This window comes from Alosa alosa, chromosome 15 (genome assembly GCF_017589495.1).
Source record: "Alosa alosa isolate M-15738 ecotype Scorff River chromosome 15, AALO_Geno_1.1, whole genome shotgun sequence".
NCBI lineage: Eukaryota > Metazoa > Chordata > Actinopteri > Clupeiformes > Clupeidae > Alosa > Alosa alosa.
The window spans coordinates 21,689,346-21,716,773 of NC_063203.1; the positions used below are offsets into that span (position 1 = coordinate 21,689,346).

The 27,428-nt window shown below is 39.4% G+C and overlaps 1 protein-coding gene across 5 annotated transcripts; it reads right to left on the bottom strand.

Moving 5' to 3' along the window:
- Window positions 1-27,428, bottom strand: LOC125308629 (NACHT, LRR and PYD domains-containing protein 3-like). 5 transcript variants are annotated; one of them, XM_048265192.1, is made up of 12 exons: window positions 27,348-27,428; window positions 26,662-26,822; window positions 6,637-6,747; window positions 6,373-6,486; window positions 5,284-5,385; window positions 2,609-4,366; window positions 2,034-2,207; window positions 1,433-1,606; window positions 1,098-1,271; window positions 825-998; window positions 486-665; window positions 1-373 (listed from the first exon to the last, which is right to left on the bottom strand). In XM_048265192.1, the coding sequence occupies exons 2-12, from the start codon at window positions 26,712-26,714 to the stop codon at window positions 346-348; spliced, it is 3,042 nt and encodes a 1,013-aa protein (XP_048121149.1). In that variant the 5' UTR covers window positions 26,715-26,822; window positions 27,348-27,428; the 3' UTR covers window positions 1-345. The 5 variants fall into 5 exon arrangements, with proteins under 5 accessions (XP_048121149.1, XP_048121148.1, XP_048121146.1 ...); XM_048265191.1 differs by having other exon boundaries at window positions 6,631-6,747; XM_048265189.1 differs by lacking the exons at window positions 6,373-6,486; window positions 6,637-6,747; window positions 26,662-26,822; window positions 27,348-27,428 and adding exons at window positions 5,714-5,828; window positions 5,973-6,083; window positions 25,781-25,970.

Below are 27,428 nucleotides of genomic sequence, written 5' to 3' on the forward strand. Positions count from 1 at the left end.
TCTGCCGAAATAGATGCCCGGTAAGTGCCCATAAAGCGTTGCAATATGGCCGCCGAGTGGAGGGACTTGCCTAAAACGACTTTGACTGAGCCACGTGCCCTGACAGTGAGGACAGGTGTTTCCTTTAATCAGTTAGCCACAGGTAATGGCACCCCTGCAGCTCTGCCTGTAAGTCAGTGTTCTCCCTACCATGCCAGCTGCCATGTCACGTCATGATATGGTCTACAAGCGCCTGCCAACTGACTAAATGGAAATGGATTTCTGGGTGTGGGATCCATGATAGATGTGACCTCTGACTGTGATAGCAGCTAGATGCTGGTTTCATTCAGGTAGAAGTCAACATCTTCAGTTAACTGAATTTGGAGGGTTGATGCTGCAAAGAGAAAACAGTGATTTCTTCTCTGTAATTCGTTCATATAATTATTATATTATTAAAAGTTATTGATTTTATCCACTAGCTAGAACTGAAGTAGAGAGATACATACTCGAGTTTCTCTAGTTTAAGGTTTGGAGGACGAGTCTCCAGCAGCTTTTTCAGTGGGTTTGTTCCCGTGTCTGTTGGATGATTCCAGTTCAAATACAGCTCGCGTAGGTGAGAAGAGTTTTGTTTCAATGCTGAAGCCAGAAATCCACAGCCGTTTACTGAGATGCTGCAGTTATACAACCTGAAATCATTAGAGATGGGAATGTGTAAATTAAATGTCACCTCTTTGATACAAGCCACAGAACAAAGCATATTATGAGTGGAAATTTTGTATGTGTGTGTGTGTGTGTGTGTGTGTGTGTGTGTGTGAGCACACATCATTGATTTCCTGAAAACTTACTTGAGGACCTCTAGTTTGCAGTGAGCTTTCTGTAGCCCGGCTGCTATTCTCTTCACTCCAGAGTCCTGAATCTTGTTGTCGCTCAGATGCAGCTGTATGAGGCTAGAAGACTCCGAGCTCATGATGGATTCCAGAGACGAGCAGCAGTCATGGGTGAGCTCACACTTATTCAACCTTATTTAGTGGGGAGGGACAATGCAGCCATTAAATAGCCAACTAAAGTCCACCAAAAAGCCTTAGAAACATAAACATTTGGTGTGAAGGACTACGCACTTGAGTACTTGAAGTCTGCACTGTGGTTGGTTCAGAACCTCACACAGTGCACGAACTTCCGCATCTCCTGATGTGTTCATACTGAGGTCCAGCTCTTTCAGATGTGATGGGTTTGTTTGCAGGGCAGATGTCAAATCCCTGAACCCTTCTTGTTTTACACCACACCATCTCAGCCTGTAGATTAAGGACAAACACTACATGTGGATCTAGTGGTGGGAATTTTGTTACCCAGTCATGTGATAGCCCTCAAAGCAACACCATGGGGAAATTTATATCTATGCCCCTTGGCATCAATATTAAATACCTTTTAGTTCTACAACAGCACTACAACTTACCTCAACACTTCAAGCTTGCACTTTTGAGTCCTAAGAGTTTCGGAGAGCTTCTTAACGACAGAGTCATTCAGTTGGTTTCCACTCATATCAAGTTCTCTTAAACTTGCTGCATTAGAGTTGAAAGCTGAAATCACTGCATCACAACTCTCTTCATTTAGTTTGCAGCCATTCAACCTGGAAGGAGACGTGTATGTAAATACGTGCTTAAGGATGGCATATGTAGGATTTTTGAACATGAAAAAATAACTCTTGATATGATGTCAAAAGCTTTGTGTTTCCCAGATATCATCCTAAGTTAGCTAAATAGATATCCGATATGAACTAAAATATGCAAATTGGCTATCTTTGGGCCACACTCTCTTCATAGCAATATGTCCAATGCAAGTCAATGGAGTGCAGTGTTTTCACAAACATATTGGTGTGTTTAAGACAACCCGAATCCAACAGATTAAATGCTCCTTTAGTACCTGAGCTTCACTTACAGTATAAGGCATGACATTTGCGCTATTTGTAGGAAGTGTTCAGGAATGTGCTGCTTGCACCACAACTCCCCAAATTTATTTTTTGTCCTTGCATGTGGAAGTGAACTTTATATACTCACCTTAATTTCTCTAGCTTACAGTCTTCAGACCCCAGAGCCAAACAGAGCTGTTTCACCTCTCGGAGCTGCAGGTGACTCCCACTCAGGTCCAGCTCTTGCAGAGTGGACGACTTTGATCGGAGAACATCAGCAAGCATCTGACAGCTTTTCTCTGTCAGGTTACACTTTCTGATTCTGAGCAATAACATATTTTGTTAATGATTTCCATTAAATTGATGTAGTCCTCAAGTGGTTTGGCAATATATTTGAAAGCTATGAGTATACTGAGATCAAAGCAAACAAATGTTACAGAAGCGAAGTATGAATGAAACTTGTCAAATGTATCAGTATCAGGTTATTGTCTAAATTAGCTATCATTTTAACAGAAGTTTATTAATAGGATAAACCCCTTGAGATGGGCCATTTCATTTTCTAGGGGTTCCTTCATACACACAAAAAACAACAAAACAGTACACAAGACACAGATACACTCATACATACCCATACTTAATTGCATTGACTGTTGAGGTACTTCAGCAAGTTTTGGTCAGTAAAAGTTTTAAATGTGCTAAAGTGGGGAAAAAACCTTCACTCACAGAAGTTGTTTGGCAACTTTAACAACAGGGAGGAGCATTTGTAGAGCTTCATTGGATCCCATGTACTGACTTAGGTCAAAGATGTCCAGGTCATTCTCTGAGGTCAGGAGTATGAAGACTAGGGCAGCCCACTGGTCAGAAGAGAGCTTGATTTTGGGGAGGATTTTTGAGCACAGGTAAGTTTGGACTTCTTCAATTAAATGCTGATATCCTAGCTCATTCAGACAGTGGAACAGATTGATGCTTTTCTCAGGTAAAGGATTGTCCTTGATCTTCTGCCTGATGTATTTGACTGTGTCATCTGTTTTCATGCCTCTCCACTTCAGTGGCAGCAGGCTTTGCAAGAGATTCTGATTGGAGATCTGTGAAAAACCCATGAGATAGCGGAGGAACAGATCCAGGTGTCCATTCTGACTGTTCATAGCTCTGTCCACTGCCTGTTTGTGCAATCTGGAGACACGTTGGCCTCTGGAGCTAGGACTGGCTTGTTCTGATTCAAACACACTCATATTGTCATTTAGGAAAGATATGTGAGCATAAAGAGCTGCAAGGTACTCCTGAACAGTCAGATGCACAAAGCTGAACACCTTTCCCTGGTACAGCCCAGACTCCTCTCTGAAAATCTGAGTACACACTCCTGAGTATACTGATGCTACTCTGACATCAATGCCACACTGAATAATGTCTTCCTCATAGAAGATCAGATTGCCTTTCTCCAGTTCTTGGAAAGCCAGTTTCCCCAGTTTGAAAATGATCTCTTCATCTGTATCTTTTCTCTTTGTGTACTTCTCCTTCATAACATTTGCCTGAGTGATTAGGAAGTGTGTGTATAGTTGAGTGAGAGTCCTGGGGAGTTCTCCTGTGTGAGTCTCACTGAGCAGTTTCTCTAAAACCGTGGCTGCAATCCAGCCGAAGACGGGAATATGACACATGATGTAGAGGCTCCTGGATGACTTCAGGTGTGTTATAGTTCTACTTGCCATGTTGTCATCACTGAATCTCTTCCTAAAGTACTCCTCTTTCTGTGGGTCAGTGAATCCCCTTATTTCTGTGACCCGGTCAATAAACTCAGGAGGGATTTGACTGGCTGCTGCCGGTCGGGTGGTGATCCAGAGGAGAGCAGAGGGAAGCAAATTCCCCCTAATGAGGTTTGTTAGCAACACATCCAATGATGTTTCCTCTGTCACATCACAACATGTTTCACTACTTTTAAAGTCTAACCGAATTCTACTTTCATCTAGACCATCCAAGATTAACATGACTTTGAAATTCCTGAATATATCAATATCTGTTATGTCCTTAACAAAGTGTTGCAGTAACTCTGTTAAGCTTAAAAGCGTCTTTGTTAACAAATTCAGCTCTCGGAATGAAAGTAGAAACATTAACTGAATATCTTCATTGGCTTCATTTTCAGCCCAGTCAAGGATGAATTTTTGTACAGTGAAAGTTTTTCCAATTCCAGCAATGCCATTCGTCAGCACAGTTCTAATGGGTTTCTGTTGTCCAGGTAGAGGTTTGAAGATATCACTGCAATTAATAGCTTTATCCTGTGTGGCAGGTCTTCTGAATGATCTCTCAGTCTGTTTGACTTCATGCTCCTGATTGACCTCCAGTCCTCTACCCTCAGTAACATACAAATCTGTGTAGACCTTATTTAGACAGGTAGGGGTGTTCTGCTGGGTGCTGCTTTCAAATACACACTGAAATGTCTTCTTCAACATACATTTGAGTTGCGCTTTTGTATGCTGTGAGTCATGTCTGTGAAAGAATCATAAAGGTTGTCGAAATTGTTAATTCATATCTATCCAATAGTCAAAAATAGTTCCAACCAGAGGTTTTGCCACCAAGCAGTGTTAAACAGTGAACAGGAACACTGCAGTCAAGCTCACTCAGAGAGACTGTGCACATGAATTTGCACATTCACCTTCATGGTACATATCAATTTCTACATTCATCCTAGTCTGTATACCCCTTTTCCTCAGTTGAACAATGCCAAACATAAGGTTAAATGCTGTCAGCCATTCTGTTCTCTCACTTTGAATGGAATGTTGTTGTTAAATATATTAAACATGGAATGATTACTAGCAATGATGAGACCAAGTGGGGTTGTGCCAGCAATTCCCTGCTGGTCATGGATTGTCTTTTGTCCAATGAGGAATTAATAAGGAATTAATAAATTTAGGAATGAATAAGTCATTTCTTCGAAGTGGCAGCATGATAGTCATTCCCGGCTGCCACTGTTTTGCCGTAGTAGCACCCCTGCATTGCTCGAGGGGGACTGTCCCTGCAATTGCTCTCTGTAATTTTATTTGTATAAAAGCATAAAAAACACGCATAGATAAATAATATATATAGTTCAACTAGCTTAATTGTTGTATAACATATTTTCTCCATTATTTATAATTAATATATATATATATATATATATATATATATATATATATATATATATATATATATATATATATATATATATATATAAATAAACTTTCTGACCTCTGTTGGGTGGAGGCATCTTCCTCTGTGATGTCAAGATGGCACCCTAAAATGTATGACTTGTCAAATACTGACAAGTCATACATTTTGGGGAAACATCTATATGAGCATGTGCAATTGTAGTCATATTTCAACATTTACGATTTTTATACTGATAATGATGTTAAACAATCTCTTACTTTTCTTGAGCGTAGTCATTGCTCAAGTTCAGTGGGTACCCCATTGAGTTGTCACTCTTCATGGATATGGGTGTGGGAGAGTGTAGTCTCTTGTGAAATAAACTGGCGAAAACAAAATATTGTTTTAGATTAGAATATTGATATTTCTGAACAGAACAGGGCATTCTATGATAAATGATTTAGGAGAATTTATTATATTGATATTACATTTAAAATGTGAAATGTTTAAAATTTAAAATGTGTATTACACTAGGCTATGTTAACAATGCAAAATATATTAATCACATGAATGCCATGAACAGTGATTGATAGATAGATAGATAGATAGATAGATAGATAGATAGATAGATAGATAGATACTTTATTTATTCCTAGGGAAATTTCAGAGCCATTGCTCATAAAGTCATAAATGCAATAGAAGTCCCCGTACTTGTGCTGAGTATTGCCATCCTCCTGTGTGAAGTTAAGAGGGTACCCCATTGAGCCGTCACTCTTCATGGATACACAGCTAGGCACAGGAGAGTCCGGTCGTCTCCTTAAGATTACTGATGGAAACAACAAAGTTGTTCACAATGTGGTACAAATTTAGTATAATTGTCAATATTTTAGTCTAGTCATGAATCCTCCTTCAATACTTATGTAATAGTCTTCACTATCTTTAAAATAAAGCACATATGAAAGTGACCTGCCTTTGTTCAGCAGGATGATCTTCCTTTGTAAAGTTAAGAGGGTACCCCATTGAGTTGTCACTCTGCATGGACACAGAGCTGAATGTGGGAGAGACTGATCTCTCTTTAGAACTAGATACACATGTACAGTAGTTAGAGAACAATCTTGACAAGCACAGACATTGGCCTAAACACAAAGCTGTTGTGCCATGGTAGATGTTATTAATCATTAATGTCTCCCTGCTACAGTCAGATAAACTAAAGTAGCAGAGAGTTCACACACATCCAACTTAGTACAGGGTAAAGATAGATAGATAGATAGATACAGTAGATAGATAGATAGATAGATACTTTATTTATTCCTAGGGAAATTTCAGAGCCATTGCTCATTAAGTCATAAATGCAATAAAAGTCCCCGTACTTGTGCTGAGTATTGCCATCCTCCTGTGTGAAGTTAAGAGGGTACCCCATTGAGCCATCACTCTTCATGGATACACAGCTAGGCACAGGAGAGTCCGGCCTCTCCTTAAGATTACTGATGGAAACAACAAAGTTGTTCACAATGTGGTACAAATTTAGTATAATTGTCAATATTTTAGTCTAGTCATGAATCCTCCTTCAATACTTATGTAATAGTCTTCACTATCTTTAAAATAAAGCACATATGAAAGTGACCTGCCTTTGCCTTTGTTCAGCAGGATGATCTTCCTTTGTAAAGTTAAGAGGGCACCCCATTGAGTTGTCTCTCTGCATGGACTCAGAGCTGAATGTGGGAGAGACTGATCTCTCTTCAGAACTAGATACACATGTACAGTAGTTAGAGAACAATCTTGACAAGCACAGACATTGGCCTAAACACAAAGCTGTTGTGCCATGGTAGATGTTATTAATCATTAATGTCTCCCTGCTACAGTCAGATAAACTAAAGTAGCAGAGAGTTCACACACATCCAACTTAGTACAGGGTAAAGTAGATCCGTGAAATAAAGAAAAGAAAGATACCGCACACTGTTGCTGCTGTTCCCCAAGTGATTTAATACACAACGTTTCAACCAATGTTGGGCTTCGTCAGGTGTTAACAGAACAAAAAGGACGGGAGGGGATATATACACATGACAGTTGACATTGTTCCTAGCTCGTGTCACGGCCCCTGTAGTGGGGTGCCAGCTGTCACTACTCCTCAGTCTGCAGTGTTCCACCGGGCCACTGGTGGTCCCTGTCCTGTGTTGTGTGTGTATGTTGTGCAGGGCTGGTTGCAGCTGGATGGGTTACACCTGGGCCCGGTGTAATCTACCTTAAGAACTCTGCCTGTTGCAGCATTTCACCCTCTTGGAGCTTGTGTGTTTCCCATGTGGGCTAAATGTTCTGTCTGGCAGAGGCTAATCCTCTTTGAATTATTGTTGTACATCTACTTTTGTAAATAAATTATATATCTCTGCTGTACCTCTTGTGTGGTCTCCCAAATTCTGTCACAGTTAAGAGCCAAACTGTGACATGGGGGCTTGTCTAAATTAGAACTCGTTCTGTATGGTCTGTGTAATTTAGGTTCTGTTTCGGTTTGGTAATTTGTGAATGAAGCTGTAGGCCTTGTGACATCGGCACGTAGTAGTAGCTTGTTAAGTGTAGCGTTTGAAGTGATTATCGTGCTTGACTGTTTGTTTGGGAGACCGAGAGGGTAAGTTAAGTGTTTGGTCTGATTGTTTGAAGTATCCTAAAACTTCAATTTCATTCTGTTCTGGGAGAGTTTGTGTCACTATAGGTGAGTTTATCTGTTGATTTCTGGTAGCCTAGGTAAAACCTAATTTTCTGTTGCGAAGTTCCGTGGCTTGGCACAGTCACATTGTTAATCACTATTGTTCTGTCCCTGTTAGGATGGGGTCGAATTCCCTTTGGAGTTCGTCCTGGGGGGGGGCTTTATAGTGTGGTGTTATCAGTGGCTATAGTGATTGCCTCAGGAACATAGCTGAGGCTTCAGGTGGAGTCGCCAATTGCTGGTTGCTTCACCGGGCTTGCGGTATCAGTGTTTAATTACCCACCGCCGGATTAAACCATTAGGGCAACTTGGCACTTCCCCAGGGGCACTGGACCATTAAGGGCAACTTGGCACTTCCCCAGGGGCACTGGACCATTAAGGGGCTCTGGGCACAGTCAAAATATTATGTTCGATCACGTTACAAACGCAGTCCTCAGTTCCCTAATCATATGCAGATTTGTGCAACCCGTTCGATCAAAATATTATGTTAAATCACGTCAAAAACAGTGTTTGTGCAGCTGCCTGCTCAGCAAGCAAGGACGAGCGGTCACGTGACTTGACACGCTGAAATTTGACAGGAGTAGTGTGGGAAGATGGAGATGCAGTTAAGCGGGAGCGCTAAAAGAAAATTAAAAAGAGGAAAGGAATTTAAATTAGCTGACAATTTGAAACATATTCCAAAAAAAGCGATTTTTTTTTTTACTTCAAATCAGTCCTCACAGAGAAAAGATGATAACGCTGAAATCCCTCCTTCACCTGATGCCGTGGAAACAGCTAACGTTAACGTTAGTGGTGCTAGCAGTCAGGTTACCACCAGTGTGGAAGCTAGCAGTGAGACATGGTGCGGCCAAGAGCAAGAGGACGACGAGCATGAACCTCTAGAACTTCATAATCACAATGAACACGCAAGTCCAACTGAAGGAGCTGAGACAGCCAGCAGCCCCAGCAGCACCTTTATACTCCCATCAGATCTGGCACTATGGGGACCCCTGACAGAGACGCTGAGGGAGGAAGCGATCCACAGAGGGCCCGCTGCCTTCCATAACTGGGCTACCAGGTACCCAGCATCAGTGAGGAAGTCTGGGCTTGGGTGTTGAACCCGCTCTCTCACAAATTACCTACTGAATTGCCGTCTTCAAAATAACAAAGTCGTACCGAGAGAGTGGCTGCTTTATTCACCATCTATTGGCTCTGTGTATTGCCATACCTGTAAACTCCTGTCCCTCCAAAGCCGACAACATGCCTTCATCAGTGGATTTCGTGATTGGAAACATTCTGAGAGGATCGGGGATCATGAAACAAGTTTGGAACATAGACAGAATACTGTATGTTGTCTATGTTGCAGAGATCCCAAGTCGTTTGCAGAGTGGCTGCTGCACTTGTTCGACAATGTGAGGCAGAACAACGGTACTGGGCAGAAGTACTCAAGCCTGTGGTTACGGTCTTCAAGTTTTTGGGATCGAGGGGGGCAGCTTTCAGAGGGGACAACAAACTGTTGGGCTCAGTGCATACTGGGAACTATCTCGGATCATTGGAGCTTATTGCACATTTCGACCCATTTCTAAAGGACCACCTTGTGAAGCATGGCAACAAGGGGAAAGGTAAGCCCTCATACCTCTCCTCCACTGTGTGTGAGGAGTTTATTGCATTGATGGGTGACAAAACAAAACAAGTCATTGTAGATGAAATTAAGCAGGCAAAATATTTCTCTGTTATTGTCGATTCCACCCCAGATCTTGCGCATGTGGATCAGCTGACATTTGTATTCCGATTTGTTAATGGAAGTGGAAAAGTGGTTGAAAGGTTCATAGGATTTGAACCAATCCACAGCCACACGGGCCTTAGTTTAGCTGAATCTGTGATTAGCATGGTGCAAAACCTTGGGCTGGACTTTGCGAACTGTCGTGGGAAAAGTTATGATAATGCTAGCAACATGTCTGGCAAGTACAACGGACTCCAAGCTCAGTTAAAAAAAGTAAACCCTCTGATCCACTATACACCGTGTGCCGCCCACTCCTTAAATCTTGTGGGTATTAATACTATGGAAGACTGCTGTGCAGAGATGTCATCTCTTTTTTTGAACTTCTACAGCAGGGGTGTCCAAACTTTTTGACTCAAGGACCACATTGGGTTTTGGAAATTGGCCGACGGGCCACACAACAAAAAATAATGTGTATATATATATAACGTTTATATAATTTAAATGACAACGTAATTTTGTTGTAGAAATTTAATTTCTAAAGAAATACTGTTCATTTGATGTTGTTTAATTCATTTATAAATGGTGCACTGTCACTTTAAGACTCTTTTGCCAGCTCCACTCAAATATAGCCTATGGCTAAGTGCTGTGCCTATGGCTCGTGCCCTCTCACAGTTTATAAGTGGTGAGTAGTGGGAACTGTTGCCATCGCGATTTCCTTTTAAAAGTTTCTTATTTAAAAAGTAGATATCAATTATCAACAAAGACAAGCCAGCTGGAACCTGCCGCGCTCTCTCCCTCTCGTGCGTGCACGCTCAAATGCGTTCCCAATTAAATGGAGTAGCATAACGTAGCTGCAAAAGAGATACTATGTATCTCGATGTAACAAACTGTTTTGACATTGACATTGTAATCACTCTGTAAGAAGAGTGTAAAGCAGTTTGCAGTAGCCTAAAGTTACTCCCAGCGTCGTCTATCGCTGGAAAAAAATTGCGAGCGGCCTATGATAACCTAATTAAACGCTTGGCAGGCCGGATTAAATGCGTGGTGGGCCGGATCTATAATAAACTAATAAAATACACAGGACTATCAGTATGACATTTCACGTAGGAGAAAAAGAAAGAGATTTGCTGACGAGAGTGACAACGATGAGGAGGTCATCTTTACTAATGGCAGTCTAAAATTTAAAGTTGAAACATACAGTATTATGTAATTATTGACCACACTTCTTGCCTATCAAAACGGATCAGTGCTTACACAGATGTGTGTGAGCTCTTTGCCGTTGTATTTGACAGGGACTATGATGAGTGTGATGTGCGCGAACGAGCTGCGAGGCTGAGTTCCACTTATCCCACAGGCCTAGATGCGTCCCTAGCAGACGAACTCATGCAGTTCACTCACTTTGTGTCCAGTGACACTTCTCCTGCTCAGTTGTTGCACATTCTGGAAAAGAATGGCCTTAAGACAACATTTCCAAATGTATATGTTGCACTCAAATGTTCTTAACACTGCCTGTCTCTAATTGTGAGGGTGAGAGGTCATTTTCTGTTCTAAAACCAGTTAAAAATGTGTTAAGGACCACTATGTCACTGACAAGACTTTCTGCACTTTCTTTGCTGGCCATAGAACATGAAGTTGTTGTAGGGTGACCAGATTTGAGTTTGTGAAAAAGAGGACACTTCAGCATGTGTCAACAGACATGGTGACTATGTATGATAATGAGCTTTATTGGCCGGCCAAACGCTAACAGAAAAACACTGCCTCAAAAGACTATTTTGAACACTTGAAAGTTTTAAATGTGCAAAAACAATAATTACAATAAAAGCGGGGCTTTTGAGCTCTATACACGCAAGATACATTTGAATGGCGACCTATCTTTAATGTTGCCTCTCTACTGTACATTTGATCCAAGGTGTTTCTGAAAATACAAACTGAATCTTTTACAGTAGCTCTATAATTTTGACAATCATGTCTGGTCTATTATTAGGCCTACCTCTTTTCAATCTATTATTATTAGATATTTCTTTTGTAAAGAAATAGGCCTACATCTATCCCTCATGTTATGCCAACATATTTAATTCACCTGAATATAGGGTACAGTAGATAGAGGATTATTGACATCTGCTGTTGTCAGTGTGCAGGCTATCCCTTAAAGGCAGTTTAAAGAGATAACCAAAGTGCAGTTTCCTACCGGAAACTAGAAAGTTGCTAGGTCTGCAATCGTTTAGAGAAGGCAGCTCAGACAATGGCAGAAGTGCCGTTCGTCATGTTATATTTTTACAGTCTATGGTTATGAGGTTATGTGCCATCAAAATGATTTTGGAGACGTAATGTTAAGGTCGAAAAACTCACTGTAGTTGATGAGCTCTCACCCCTCGCTGCCGTTCGATGCTTTGCTGAACATTGTGTAGCCTACCTTTAGGTTGTTGGCACCTTTATTTGCGACCGACACGTAAGTGCATGCTTTGCAGGTCAGGCACTCAGCTTCATGTTGATCTCGACGGAGACAAAAACATGGACATTTACGTTTTAATTCGTCAGTGAACTTACACTAAACAAGGAAGTTTGCGCTATTGAGGTGACTGACTGACCAATTAAATGTTTACAGAGATTACTATCGACCAATGACGGTAGCTAAGGTCAGGCTCTACACCCTACACTTTCCACTCAATGCAAAGCGTAAGGGGAGGCGTGACTAGTTTGTGAATGAAAGACATAGATAGATCTATGAATGAAAGAGAGAGCAATGCAAATTCGCTGTGAACACGTTTGAGGCTAGAATAAGAAAATCCCGGACGACTTTGAAATTCCGCCCTGACACATTTTTAGGTTTCAAAAAGAGGACATGTCCGGGCAAAAGAGGACATCTAGTCACCCTAGTTGTTGAAAGTTTGGATTTTGATGATATTGTGCACCAGTTTGCATATTTAAAGTCTATGCAAGTAATCTGCTATAAGAAATTATAGAAAATGAATCGTTGATAGCTTTAAATGTTTTGTTTGAGTTTACACAATTTAAGTCAAGAAGGCCAGTATCTTATGGGAAGATAATAAGGGTTGATAGTTGTGAATGTAGGCCTATATTCAACTCAAGAAGGTCAATGTGTTAGGCTTACCTGTTAAAACAATATGAATATAACATTATCTTTATTGTGAAATGTATGTGTACAAAGTCAAGAAGGCCAGTTAATTAGGCTCATCTGTTAAAAGAAGAGAAAAGATAATAAGAATGAATATGTGTGTTAATGTCAGATGTTATGGGTTTACATGTAAAGTCAAGAAGGCCAGTGTGTTAAGATCAACTAAAAGAGGAGAAGATAAGAATGGTGTTATGTCAGATGTTGTGCATGGATTTAGGCTACATATTAAAAAGTCAAGGAGTCAAGTGTGTGTATGGTCACCTGTTAAACAAAAGGAAATGATATAAGAGTTAATAGACATAGTCTACACAACACTTCATATTAGGCTATGAGTTATTCACTTAGTCTGGAATGCCAGTGTGTTGTTAGCCTCACCTTTTAAAGCAAAGCTATGCCATTAGGCCTAATAATGAAAAAGTCTGTGTGTTTATAAGTTCAGTCTTGAAAGGAGACCAGTGTAAAATAAAATGTTGATATAGTTGATTGTGAAACAATAAACATGAACTTGACTTTGAACTACATGCAACAGTGTAGCCAATGATTTACTTTTACTCCATACACACTAATTGCCTGCTTCATGGCTTTAAATGCAAACAGTTATCGCTACCATCGACCACTATCTTTGAACTAAGTCTGTTTGAGCTGGGTCTTTCTCACATGGTGTTGTGTGCGGTGGTTTATCGGCCTCCCAAATATAACAGAGACTTTCTATCTGACTTTTCTATGTTCTTAGCGGATATTATGCCTAAATAGGACCGAGTCCTTATTGTGGGAGATTGTAATATTCATGTGTGTTGCCCTGAGAACCAATTGGCAAGAGAATTTTTAAACATTATCGACTCGTTTAATCTTGTACAGTCTGTAATTGGGCCTACACATGAACATGGTCACACACTTGATGTTGTGTTATCTTGCAGTCTGCCTGTTGACAATCTGGAGATCTGTGATGCTTTTTTCTCTAACCCTATGCCTGTACTGTTTGAAGCTTCTGTTTGCTGTCAAGCAGCCAAACCTTGCGCTGCTGCTGCTCGTAGATGTCGGGTTATTAACCCTTCCACTGCTGCTCGCTTCACAACTGCCTTCGGTCAAAACTGTGTATTGCCTGCATCTGGGTATGATACTGAGGCTCTGAACTCATGGTTTTCGACACCTGTCAAACTGCCATAGACAGTTTGACATTTTGACATTAAAGATATCCAAATTGCCCTTTCTGTCTAAAATCTTAGAAAAGAAGTGTATTCCCAGCTCATGGACTTTTTAAATGAACAAAATATTACTGAGATCTTCCAATCTGGCTTTAAAACATTGCACAGCACAGAATCAGTGCTTTTAAGAGTTTTTAATGACATCTTTTTAGCTACTGACTCTGGTCACTGCGTTGTCCTTGTACTGCTTGATCTGACTTCTGCTTTTGATACAGTGGACCATGAAATCCTGATTGCCCGTTTGGAGCAGTGGGTGGGCATCAGTGGGACAGCTCTGGAATGGTTCAGGTCCTACCTGTCACATCGAACCTCTGTGTTAGTGTTGGTGACTCTGTGTTCTCCACTGTCCCCCTCTCATATGGGGTACCGCAAGGCTCTGTGCTTGGCCCTCTTTTATTTTCTCTCTATTTTCTCCCCCTCCTTGGTTTAATTCTCAGGAAACACGGCATTTCTTTTCATTGCTATGGATGACACACAGATTTATGTCCCTCTTAAAAAGTCAGATGCCTACAGTATTAAGCCATTGCTAGAGTGCCTACATGACATTAAAGCCTGGATGTCTCTTAACTTTTTAAATTTTAATGAAAAAAAGACTGTCATGGTCTGTGGTGGCACTTCTGTGACCCCCCCCCTGGTTGATCTGGGTTTGTTAGCACAGTACCACAAGCCAATCATGACAAATTTGGGGGTAAAAGTGGACTTAAATTTGACAGCCAGACTAAATCTGTGGTAAAATCAAGCTTTTTCCAGTTGAGGCAGCTGGCAAAAATTAAACCAGTCCTTCAAAAAAGCACTTTGAAACAATAATCCATGCCTTTGTGACCACCCGGCTGGATTACTGCAATGCACTTTATATGGGGGATAACGGGTCCTCCGTTGCTCGTCTGCAACTGGTACAAAATGCTGCTGCCCGTCTTTTGAGCACATCTCACATATTTTAGCTTCACTCCACTGGTTGCCTGTCCATTTTAGAAATCATTTTAAAACTCTTTTATTTGCTTTTAAAGCCTTGCATGGACTTGCCCCACCTTACCTTTCTGAGCTGCTCCACCCATACACTCCCAGCCGCTCTCTCAGGTGAGCTGACCAGCTGCTCCTGACAGAGCCCAGAGCCAGGCTAAAATCTAGAGGGGAACGAGCTTTTGCCGTTGCAGCTCCAAAACTATGGAACAATCTGCCCCTTCACATCAGACAGGCCCCTTCACTGTCTCTTTTTAAGTCCCATCTTAAAACTCACCTCTTTTCTCTGGCTTTTAACCCCAGGTAGTGTGTTGATGGTATGTAGATGTGTTATGTCGGCAGTATATTTTATTTATTGGATTTGAGTTATTTTTTAATCTCTTTTTACTTTTATTTTAGTTTTTATCTCTTTTTACTTTTATTTTAGTTTTTATGTCTTTTTACTTTTATTTTTTAACATTTATTTTAGTTAGTTTTTATCTCTTTTAATTTTAATACTTTATCCTATTATTGTGCTTCTGTGATGTCTTAATGTGTTTTTTATCTTGCTGTACAACACTTTGGGAACCTTGTGTTTGTTTAAACTGTGCTATATAAATAAAGTGGATTAGATTGGATAATTTCAAATTTTAGCATTTTAAAAAGTCTGGTTTTAACTCAATGCTTCCCTAGCTATCTGCTTTATTTCACTGTTGTAGCCAAATGATAATTGATTGGCTACATATTGAAACATTTAATGGGCTAATTACTCTGTAGCCACAAAGTTCTGTGAAAGATTCATTGTAAAAATGTTATGTAAAACATTTGTGCATCTGTTCTGTCTCTTGAATGCACTAAATGCTCAGGCTATTACACATACATACATCTCCACCAAGCCATGCAGAAGCCGGATTTGTTAGTATAGAAGTATAGGGTATAATATGCTCTTGGTGATTGCGACTTTGCGATTTTTTTTTTTTTTGGGGGGCTTTGGGGGGTGAGAACAAACAAGATCCTTATTAAAGATGTGCTGAATAATTGTACCAAGATGCCGTCATAACAATTAAGAAATGTTTGCTCACTGGATACAGTATCAACCCCCCAAAAAAAGTCTGTTCAAGTGCTGTAGGCTACATATCACATCCACCACCAAACAAAACATGAGAAGTCTCCATAAAATCTTTGGTAAACTAGGATCATAGAGGATTAACAGGCTATCCCGTATCACCAAATGTAAAGAAATAAAGATAAATCAGACAGAATAAAGAGTCAAATACATTGTCATCTGAAGTAGGCTAGTTCATAAGCATTATGTTATTTAAAACTGTGGGAAAAGCTAGCACATGGATACAAGCTAGCGAAACGGTTAGCATAAGTTCGGCAGAACAATGTGGATGTTCCAAGGCAAGTAACACAATTTAAAACGCGTTTCTTGTTTCTCACTTCTCTTTCCGGGACGATAGTCTCAATAGGCGAGTTCGACTTCGGCTGAGTCTGACTTGGTCTGGCTTTCTACGTAAACGTGATCTTCAGAGGCTAGCAGGGAGGAGCTACAACAGAGGGCAGCTCATCCCTGGACAGGCAGGCTACAGTCTGCCTGGCGTGACTCAAGGGAGACATCGCGGGGAGATATCATGGAATGTTGTTTGCAATAAACACAGCAGAACTTTCATTCTTACTCATTAAAATGAGCATGATGACTGACCTAAATAAATTCTTATGATGTAGTTTAAATAAACCACTGTTGTCATACAGTTAACAGGCCTGCATTGTAGCACATAAATTCAATATCAAGTGTTTCCCTATGTGTGTCTATCTATTTAGCCAACAGCAGAAAATAACAGAATATCCAAACGTTTTCAGTAGGCTAGCCTACCATTGTTGCAGAAATCACATAAGAAGGTATCCCTTCGATTTCTGTTTATTTTCGCATATTCCAACATAAGGAAGCAGCATGAGCCTCCCGTCATAATCGTCATGAGGACATTCCTCCCAAATGGCCCTATCACGTCTTTGAACTGACGTCATGAAGGCGTGTTTCAGCTCGTGCAGCTTGTGGAAGGCAACTGCAAGATCTGTCTGCAGGCTAAGACTCCCGCGATATTTTAAGGTCATGTGACATGGTGTCACGGTGGTAAGTCCCAACCCCGGCTGACAGAAGTCGGACAGAATTTCTAACCAGCAAGCATTGCGTCCATCCCAGTATGCATTGTGTTCAACCCAGCATGCATCACATCAAGTCAGATCTGCACAGATCTGCCGCAAGTCAAACTCGCCTATTGTTGCAAAGTTGGCGTTCTGCCTGGGGACGCTAGAGGCAGCGAAAGTCACCATTTTTCACCGGAACAGGTCATGTACCATCCAAATGATTTCTAAATGGGTTTATTCATAGACTGTATAGAACTGGACAGTGTGGTTGCATTCAGCAGTGTTCTATGGAATTGAAGCCGCCGAGGCGACGCCATCTTGGAAAATTTGCAACCAATTTGAAGTGCGGCTGCACAGCAGAAGTTGAAGCATGCGCAGTGAAGAGGAGTCGTGGTCAGGCACGCCCACTCAGCGAGTTAAACACGCCCCTTGTCGATAGAAACCCGCCCCCTTGTCCTTTCCACAACACAGGTCGATAATGAGGTCGATTTCGGGAGAAGGCTAGCTGGCTGGATGAATTTAGCGGCTGTGAGTTAGCTAAACAGCACAAACAACAGTCTTCGGTTTGTTCTTGTCTGGTAAGTGTTGTGTATCAACTGAAACGTTTTTTTGTCTATTGTTGTTCTTAAATACGTCTAAGAGAGCTTATTATGTTGATTACAGACTGTGAGAAATTAGCATGGTGAATACTAATCAGCTAACAACAGAAATACGGACAGCGAATTACATGCTAACGTTAGCAGCTACATTAACGTTACTGTAAACTGTAGGCTACGTTAGTCATTGAGGTGAAGATTAGCAAACAGCTCCCGTAAGAGTCGATGCATGTTTAGTCGGTTTTATTAGTTTTTGCTGTTTTCAAATATCTCAATCTGAATGTATGCCATCTCAACAGAGTAACCATTGACTGTACATGGAGATTACACAGTCAGTACAGTTTATGATAAAGCAACGTAAGTTAACGTTATATGAAGCATGGACCTCATCAACTTGTCATATTAATGTAATTACTAGCCAGTTTGCCAACGTTGCATTTTTTCTAACGTTAACAACAAAGACACCTCCGTTAGAGCTACATCTGTGACGGTAGGTCGGTAGTTGTAGACCGCATAAGTGAATGATCGATAAATGCAACGCCTACATTAAACACTACGCCAAGAACCAGTCACAAATTCCCAGGGATATCGGTGAATATTAAGAAAGTAACACCTCAATTTGTCATCTAACGTCCATGATCAGTCATACTGATAAGCGTTATTTTTCAAGCTGGACTTAAGTTGATAACATTCACATATTTAAATATAGAATTTAATATTAAAATTGCATGTTTAAACGTGTAGTTAACATTTGGTAGGCAGTGACATTTATTGCACACATATATTTAATGAATTGGTATTACTAGTGGTGTTGAGTGCCTCATTATATGCTTTGTAATATTGTAAAATTGTCTGACTAACTTTATTGTAACTTTCCTTTTTGCAGATAAGGTATGGGTGATGGCTGAATGTACTGGAGGTGGCGGCAAGGAGGTCTCCATTAGTCTGCAAGGGAATGCCTACGTGAAGTGGTTTGGCTGGGGTGGTCTGAGGTGGCATGTCCTCCCCCTTTCTCCAAGTTCCCAGACATTCATCTCCCTGACACCACTCACTGTCACTGGATCAACCTGAAGCCCCTTATACATGGGACAGGGCACAGCACCACTACGAAACACATGACTTTCAATAACTTGCGTGGCACCAAGATAGGTCTGCCGCTGCTCTGAACCTTCTGTTAACTTGACTTCATTCATACTTGAGGCTGCACACATCACTTTGTTTCTATTTTCTTTTATTTTCTTTATTGATGCCACCCAAACTTCAACTTTCTGTATGCCCCTGAACTCACACAAATTGTAAATTGCAATGCGCCATTTAACCAGTGGTGTAGTCTAGTTAGCTGTAGTGGTGAGTATACTGTGAGCAATCCTTGCCTATTTTAAAGGAACCATTTGTAAGATTGTGGCCAAAATTGGTACTGCAATCACTACAAATTACTGTAAAGTGGTGTATCCCCTCTCCCTCCCCCCTGACTCGAGGTTGCCAACCCAGATGCCAAAACACTACTGACTTCGTGATTAGTAAATAGGTGGAGGGTGGCGCATCAGGCCAAAACACAGCATGACATGACAAAACACAACATCAACATCAGTTGAGGGCTGCAACTTCACTTTTTAAATGACAATATCCTGGCCAGACTACTGTTGTCAGTGATATAAGTATTTGCAATGAACATGATTTCTTAATGTCTAGTGACATATCAGGGCCATTTTATGATTAATTGAAATACATTTCTTACATACGGTTCCTTTAAATGGGTATACTGAGATGGTGATGTATCACATAGACTATACCACTGCATTTAACTGCCTTGGTATTTAACAGTAGCCTACACACAGATGTAGAAGTTAGAAGAACATTAATATCAGAATAATTATTGGTTGATACTAAATCAATTTTGAATGTTTTTATTTATTTTGTTTGAAGTATCATTCAGAAGCCTGGTCTTCAATCAGCCTAAGAGGACACATGTAACCCCTCTCCTAGTTACTCTCCGTTGGCTCCCTATAGTAGCCAGAATTAAATTTAAATCTCTCACTTTGGCCTATAGGACACCGACTGGATCTGCTTCTTGTTATTTTGATTCAATGATCAAGATGTACATCCCCAACCGCCCACTGCAGTCTTCTGTTGAGTGTCTGTTATGTCGACCAGTCTTAAACGCTAGGTCAAATTCAAGACTCTTTCCCTCAGTGGTTCCATGTTGGTGGAATGAGTTGCTCAGTGCTCTTCATTCCTGTAATAGTTTTTGGTCTTTTAAGAGTGGTCTAAAGGCATATCTGTTCAACATGCACTTAGTTCATTAAGCGCTTCTTAAGTGTTATGGTTTGTATAGTACTGTGTTATTTTCATTAGGCTGTTGATTAATTTGACATTGTTTTTTATTGATATTCTCCTTAATGTAGTGTTACCATGTTATTGTTGGCATTGTTATTTATTATTGCCCCTCATTTTCATTGTTTATTTCATTAAGCTATTGATTGATCCCTGTTAAATGTAAGTATTATATTGTTTTGTATTTGTATATGGCTTTGGACAAAATTGTAACCTAGCCATCACAATGTGGTATTTTCTTATGCACTTGAAGCAAAAAATAAAAATATGTTTCTTTAAATGTAGTACCACTTTAAACACATGACTCACTGAACAGCAAAGTAGCTTCCTGATTATGTGTACAATGTCTACAGAGTATCCTGATGTAGTAAGTCTATGTTCTCATATTTTTACAGCTGACATGAAGACTGCAATATTACATTTTTGATTTATAATGGAGCACCTTCTCTGGTGAAAGACTAGTACTAGCAACCCTGTGGTAGAGTCATACGATTACAGACATATTAAGAGAGCCTATGATGAGTTGTCACAGTTTTCAATTTAGACGTATTCAAATGGGGTACGTCTACGGGAGGATTTACACATCACTGGCAAGACCTGAGCAAATCATACCAATGCAAAATGTTTCTCCAGCAGTGCAATCGCAGGTAACAACGATACCTTAACTCAGCATTTTCAGATACCGCTGTTATGAGCATACTAAGCAAATTGTCCATTTGTAACTTTGAATCCCTCCTCACGTTAAGCTATGGTCCAATATGTGTTCACTAAAAAACAAGTAACGTTATTTGTCTGGCTTATTAATAAATGGTCATACCAAGGTTGTCGACCTAGCAGGCTAGGTGACGTTTATTGCCATTCGTGCAAAACTAAGCAAGAGTTAACGTTAATGAAACTTAACATCGCCTTCTCCCAGTGACTTAAGTGTATTCAAATGAAGTTGCAACGGTGGTGGCGGCAATCACTGGTTACATTAAACCATTTGAAACAAGTAGGACTGTAAATGATCGTGACTATGACTAACGTTACTTCGGATCAATATAGCAGAGCCCTTTTACTTTACCTATCAACTGGCTAATGCTAGCATGATTTAGCATGCTATAAGCTAATATACTTAGCATCTACGAAAGAACAGCACATTTTTTCACTAAGAATCTGTCACAACTAACAACGATGTCTCTTACAAACAATCACACAATGTATGACTATCAATATGTATTTAATCAGACTGTGATAAGATATAGCCTAATGATAATAACAGCAACACTTATTTGGGTGGATGACAAATAAGCCTGAAAAAAGGAATTTAAAAAAACTTCAAATATCATCCCTAAAAAGTGTTTATACGTGTTGCTGTATCTCTAAACTTGACTAATATACATTTTGTTTTCAAAAAAAAAGTGAAAGATATATTTATATGCTTAATTTGTCATGTTAGTGCCTAAAAATTGTCATATGGTGTGACGTGAAAATAATTTGAAATAAAATGAAAATTAGATACTTTTTTCTACTTTAATTTAGGTCACTGTACATTTTAATCATGTTTGCTTTGATATGCAACATTTCCTTGTGAATATTTAGAAGAAAAACCTAACATTTAACAAGTTATTTTGTCAAGGTGGAGAATGCTCCTAAATGTAACCAGATATTTTAGCTTAATTCTGATATTTCTTGTAAGAACTCACTCAAAATTCTTGAGGTTCTTGCAGATACCATTCCTTTGTGTGCTATTGATGTTTTAATGATTTTTCAATTATAAAGTCTTTTTTTTGTGACATTATTTAATGTCACACAAAATGACATGGTGTCACGCCATTTGATGAACTGCACCACTCCACCATGTGTCAGAGTAAAACAGGGTTTTAATGACAATAAAATCATTAACAATGACTTTTGAAGTCACTCTATGAATGGTGTATGCATGTAACAGCAAAATAGATGAAAGTTTAGTATTTATTTTTTTAAAGTTACATGGCATGGTAACATAAAAGAAAAAAGTATGAGAAATATGAATTGTACAGATATATTTTTTTCCCAATTATCACAGATTTAACAAAAAAACATAATATCTGAATTTAAAACATGTTTTTACAAGAACTTTTATGTAAAAAAATGCAATTTGGTCATAGGGTGTGACAGAAATGTCATATAGTGTGACTTGAAAAAGCTGTCACACCATATGATGCAGCCACACTATATGACATTTTGACAGTTAAACTAATTTTCTAGACAGTTAAATACAGCTAACTATTATTTAGCATGCAACTGACCACATGGCAGCAGTGCTTTTAAGAATTCATGAAGAATATTTGTGAAAATAGCTACTTTTTAGGCAAATGATGTCACACCATAAGACACTAAAATTTGGCCACGACATTGATGATGTCCAATTCTAAGCTTTTATATAAAAACCTAAAAAGCAGAAATCACCTCTTGACCATGCCAATTACTCCTGACATTCTATTGTTACTTCCTGGTTAAGCAGGGTCCTCTTCACAATAATAATGTCCAAATGAATGCCCGGTCAAAATATACAATATAGTGTCACGCCATATGACAACCATTTTATGGACAAAATATATTTGATTATAACTTAGTTGGACAGCATGCATAAACATCAAAACTTTCTGTGGTTGTAAAAAACATCCAATTATTTTATATGCATGGTAAAACTTTAAAGTAATTATACTTTTTATGGATATACACTCTTTTTTAGGAAGTTCAAGACACATGGTGGACAGTCACACCATATGACATTTTTTATGTTTGGATGATTATTTTAAGTCAAAAGTTAAATACAAATCCAATAAATGTAATATGACAGAACTTGAACCTACCAGACCTACAACATTTCCACATCAATTCTTAATAATTGCCATTTTTTATAAGTGTGTGACACATGGACAGTCTGAATTCTGCTATTTGTCATCTACCCACTTAGGTTAGATTACGTGTCGATATCAGGTGTTAAAATAAGGTAGCGACAAAGAGTCGAGTCTTCTGCCAGCCAGCTGTCAATCATAGGTGTAAACACGCCCTTTTTAGATTTGTTAAAATAACATTTAAAAAAATAATTTCAGCGAGAAAAGAAAAATAGTGTGTATTGAAGCATCTTGAAAACTATTTTTTCGAATAAAAAGTTGTAGATGCAAAAATAGTTTTAGGTGAGAAAAGTGACACGGAAAGTTGGCTACTTGCCCATTGAAATACATGGAGATGGGCAGAGTTACGCTTTGTACTGCAACCAGCCACCAGGGGGCTCTGGACTAGCGCTCGCATCACTCTTAACAGACGGCACACTGTCCAGTTCCATATAGTCTATGGGTTTCAGGGGCGGAGCCAGACATTGTAAACATTCGGGGCTTAGCCCATTTAATTTTTTTTTAAATAACCCCCTAACTACATAGTTCTCAGTAAAAATGTCAAGTTTTTTTTGCTTGAAATTGCACTGTGCCTATTTACAAGGGCATTGTTCCCACCTCTTTTGGGGTCAACCATCAAGTGCTGGACCTCTATAGAAAGCTGAGAACCTGTAGCTTTCGAGGGAAGCAGTCAAGATAACTGTGTGATGTACTGACAAAAAGAGCTGCAGAGGCTAGAATATAGTTTTTTTCTTTCTGCCGGATTACAAGCATCTCTGAACTGACCACATTTCAGCCCTCTAGGTCACTTGATATCCCTTAGAAACACAACTAAGCCCTAGCAACCAGCTGTGTGCAAAAGCTGATCAATATAGAATGAAAATATGAGTGCTTTAGACTATTTTATTAGATTATTTGCCACGGTATGCCCATGCGTTTTGTAAAATGCCTATGGATACTCCCCATAGGACTTTTTGTTATCCAAAATGCATACTGACAATCAAATGCACATGAACCCCTTTGTGTAGAAGCATAATCCTGGTCTCAAATGAAAGGTAACACTTTGAGGTTTCTTGTGGACTATTTAGATTGTATGTCAGGTGTTCTGATATAGACTGACTACACAAAATATGGAATAATTACAAGAAAAGTCTCTATTTTTGCATTTACTTTGTTGGTTCAATGAGTGTGTATAAGATAGACTATACATCTGTACAACTAATATTGGATAATACAACATGAAGATTCAATTTCTATGGATTCTTGTGAATATTTCAGTACCCAATATGAGGCATCTACTTATTGTGCTGCAGCTACACTGCAGCCAGAAGTCAGGGTATCACCAAAAGCGGAGGAGGGGGAGGGGGCATTTTGGATCAAATTTAATTGAGACATAATAATATTAATCTGAGAATGTAAAGCACTATACAGATTGTACATGAAAAAAAGTTGTCATTTTTGGATTCCCAAGAGTCAAAGCTTTGAAATGGTGTATAACATTACTATGCTACATAGCAATATGGTGCATACAATTGATTTAGAATGTTGGGGGAGGTGGGGAGGGGGGGTAACCGTCCTCTGCGGGGGGACACTAAAAGTTATTTGGCTTAATAATGACTTTTAGTGAATTTTGTGTAAACTAATGGACACATTGAGACTTAAAAAATGTGAAACTAACATTCAACAGATAAAAGGTATCTGACTGGCACTACACTGTGACACAAAATTATAGTTTTGGGTCTTTCAAGAGGCAATATCTGTTCATATCTGTTTAGCATGTACTTAGTTAATTAAGCGTTTCTTATGGTTTGTATATTATAGTATTTGTTTATTTTCATTAGGCTATTGTTTAATATGACATTATTGTTTATTATTGCTATTCTCCTTCTTCCTCTTCCCTGATCTCATCTGTGTGACAAATATATAGAATATCTTATACTATAATATACATAATATTATGATATAATTACAGTATGGCCAGTCATCATGATACATGATGATGATGATCATGATAAGGGTATTTTAGAAGGAATGCATTATCATCTTGACATAGGCGTTTCTAAATTATATTAATTTTGTAATTTAGCAAGATTATTCATAGGTTTCATCAGGCCCCTTTACACAGGTGCATAAAATCAAGCACCTAGATTATGAATGCAGACTGCATGGTGCTTGATTAACACACTTATGGAAAGGGCCCTTTCCTCTCAATATATCATTGTAGTTAGGCAGCCAAAACAACATAACATGACTTTTATATTTATGTGGACTCTTGGATTATAAGATCTGTGGTGGTGGATAGGATATCAACAAGGTTTTAAGGTAGGCTTATGCAACATATCGATATGACACTGAAAAGTTGACATGGGCAGATAACTGTTAATGTTTTTTTCTGACATTTCAAAACAGTGTAGCCTAATTTATTACACGACGAGGATCACTTTGTTTTGGGAGCTGGAATTTCTTATTCTGCAGTAGTCTTAACTAGCCTATGAGAGTATTGAATTTGCCTTTTCCGCCGACGAACGAGGACATTTAACGTTAACGTTATGCATTTAGGGAGCTATCGGAACTCCCCCTATTACCGTCGGTCCCGTATTTCCACCGTCTTGCGTGTTTGTGTCACTTAATATCAATTTCTATACAAACCAAGACAGCAGACTCCTAAAGAAACGCAACCACCCACACCATAGGTGTATCTAAATTAGCTATGTACCAAAAATGACATTTTACCGTGACTCAAAGAGCTGTAGACAGTGTTGTAAGGCTGCGTGTACACAACCGCTTGGAGCTCCAGTGGAATTTTAATTTCACGACGAGAATTCTCGGTCTAACCGTTCATGTGCCGTTGAAACGGTGTAAATAGGCGACCCATCAGGCCAGCACTATAACTCCGAGCGTGGTAAACAAAATCGGATATTTCAGGCAGTAAATGCTCCCGTTAACAAACAAACCAGATTTTGTTCAAATCTAAACACCTATGGCTACTGAAAAATGTCATGTTAATTTAGCAAATGTTATTTTGAAGTGTTAAAAAACATCGTTGTTTTAGAATTTCTGAACAAAAGTGGTGATAATTGGGGGTGTTACGATAGCCAAGTAGCCTAACGTTAGCCTGACTAAGTGACAGAAAGCTCTTAACGTGAAATCACCAACCTGAAACAACACCATCCGTCAGTTCACTGGGCGATGCTGTTGCTTGAACGGAGTTGGGTGGTCTTTTGAAAAACTTTCTAATATCCATAACGTTTCAACAACATGTGCACAAAGTGTTTTATCACAGACTGTAAAAGTGACCGACTTCTGACAGAGGCTTTTTGGAACACCGAAGCCATGACGTAGCGTTGTCAAGGCAGCATTTTCACTGAATCTAAACAAATCAATCTAACCATTGAAATCACCATAGCCCAGAGACATGGCATAGATCGTGTAGCAAGTCAAATTATTTTTCAATATTGGGCTTTGAAAATAAGGGATATATTTCCTCAGTAATAGAGCATTTGGTGACATTTATAGAGAAACCGAGGGGAAGTTATATTGGAAATAAGAGTTGCCGGGAATTTAAAACACTAAAAAAAGATTCGGGGCTTTTGAAAAAAGATTCGGGGCTTAAGCCCCCTAAGCCACCCCCTAGTTCCGCCACTGAATGGGTTTATTACGTTGAAATAGTTGCCAAGTACCTCTTTACGATCAAACTCTTCCTTTAGTCCATGGGGTGCTATAGTATTAAGGGCATAGTGAAAGGTTTCACGGTGTAAAAGTAGGCGTTCATGATTTCATTTCTTAATTGCTCTAAATGACCCCTTACAAAAATGAAATGTTTGCGGCAGATTTGCAGCATATCTGTGGGAAACAAATGAGTTCACTAGAAAATATTGCCAGAAGTTTGTCAAAAGTTAACCGCAACATTAGTATAAACGTTGTGTATTGAATCACTTCGGGAACAGCAGCAACAGTGTAGGCCTACGGGTAGGCTATCTTTATTTTCTTTATATCACAGTCAGATGAACTACCTGAGATATGTGCATATTACTAACCTGTTTTTCCACGCCTCAGAGATGTCCCTGCCCTCACTCTCGGAGTCACTCATTGTGTACCGTTCAGTACGTAACGTTCAGTAGCCTACACACTTACACTTTCACTTTCAGTCTCAACAAAGAATAAGGTCTCAGCCTCTTCTGTGAAATCACGTGGCACACTGCAGAGCAGGAAGTGGTTTGGGGGAGGGGACGTTGGTAAGCAATGTGGACACAAGTTCACACAACCAACAAAAAAAACGGTTGCCTACAAAGTAGTCTCCGGTTCTATCTTATTACAGACACCTAACCGCTGCGCTCAACTGCAAACGACGATACCACCTGTACGCTCAAGTTCATCTGTTTTTTTCCTCGTTGGTGGAACACACTGCCAACAAGACATCCTTTTCCACTTTCAAAAACTCCTGAAGACCCAGCTCTTTAGAGAACACCTACTCTCATGCAACACTTACAACAAATCTTACTGAAGCACTCACCAGCCGTTTTAAACTGACAAGTAACTGTTAAAAACAGCACTCACCGACGCACTTATTCTTACTGTACTCTAATGTTTTTTTTAAACTGTCATAAAAAATTGTGAGAATTGTTCTAATAACTTACTGTAATGTAATGTAATTAAAGATGTGCTGAATAATTGTTTCAATCGATCAAATTAATGTTAAGTAATAGCCTATGTCAGCTCTTACCTGCCTCAACTTGTTCCGTCGGTCTACAAGAAAATGGAATTTGTACTGTAGGCTACTGATATTGGGCTGGCAAACAGCCTT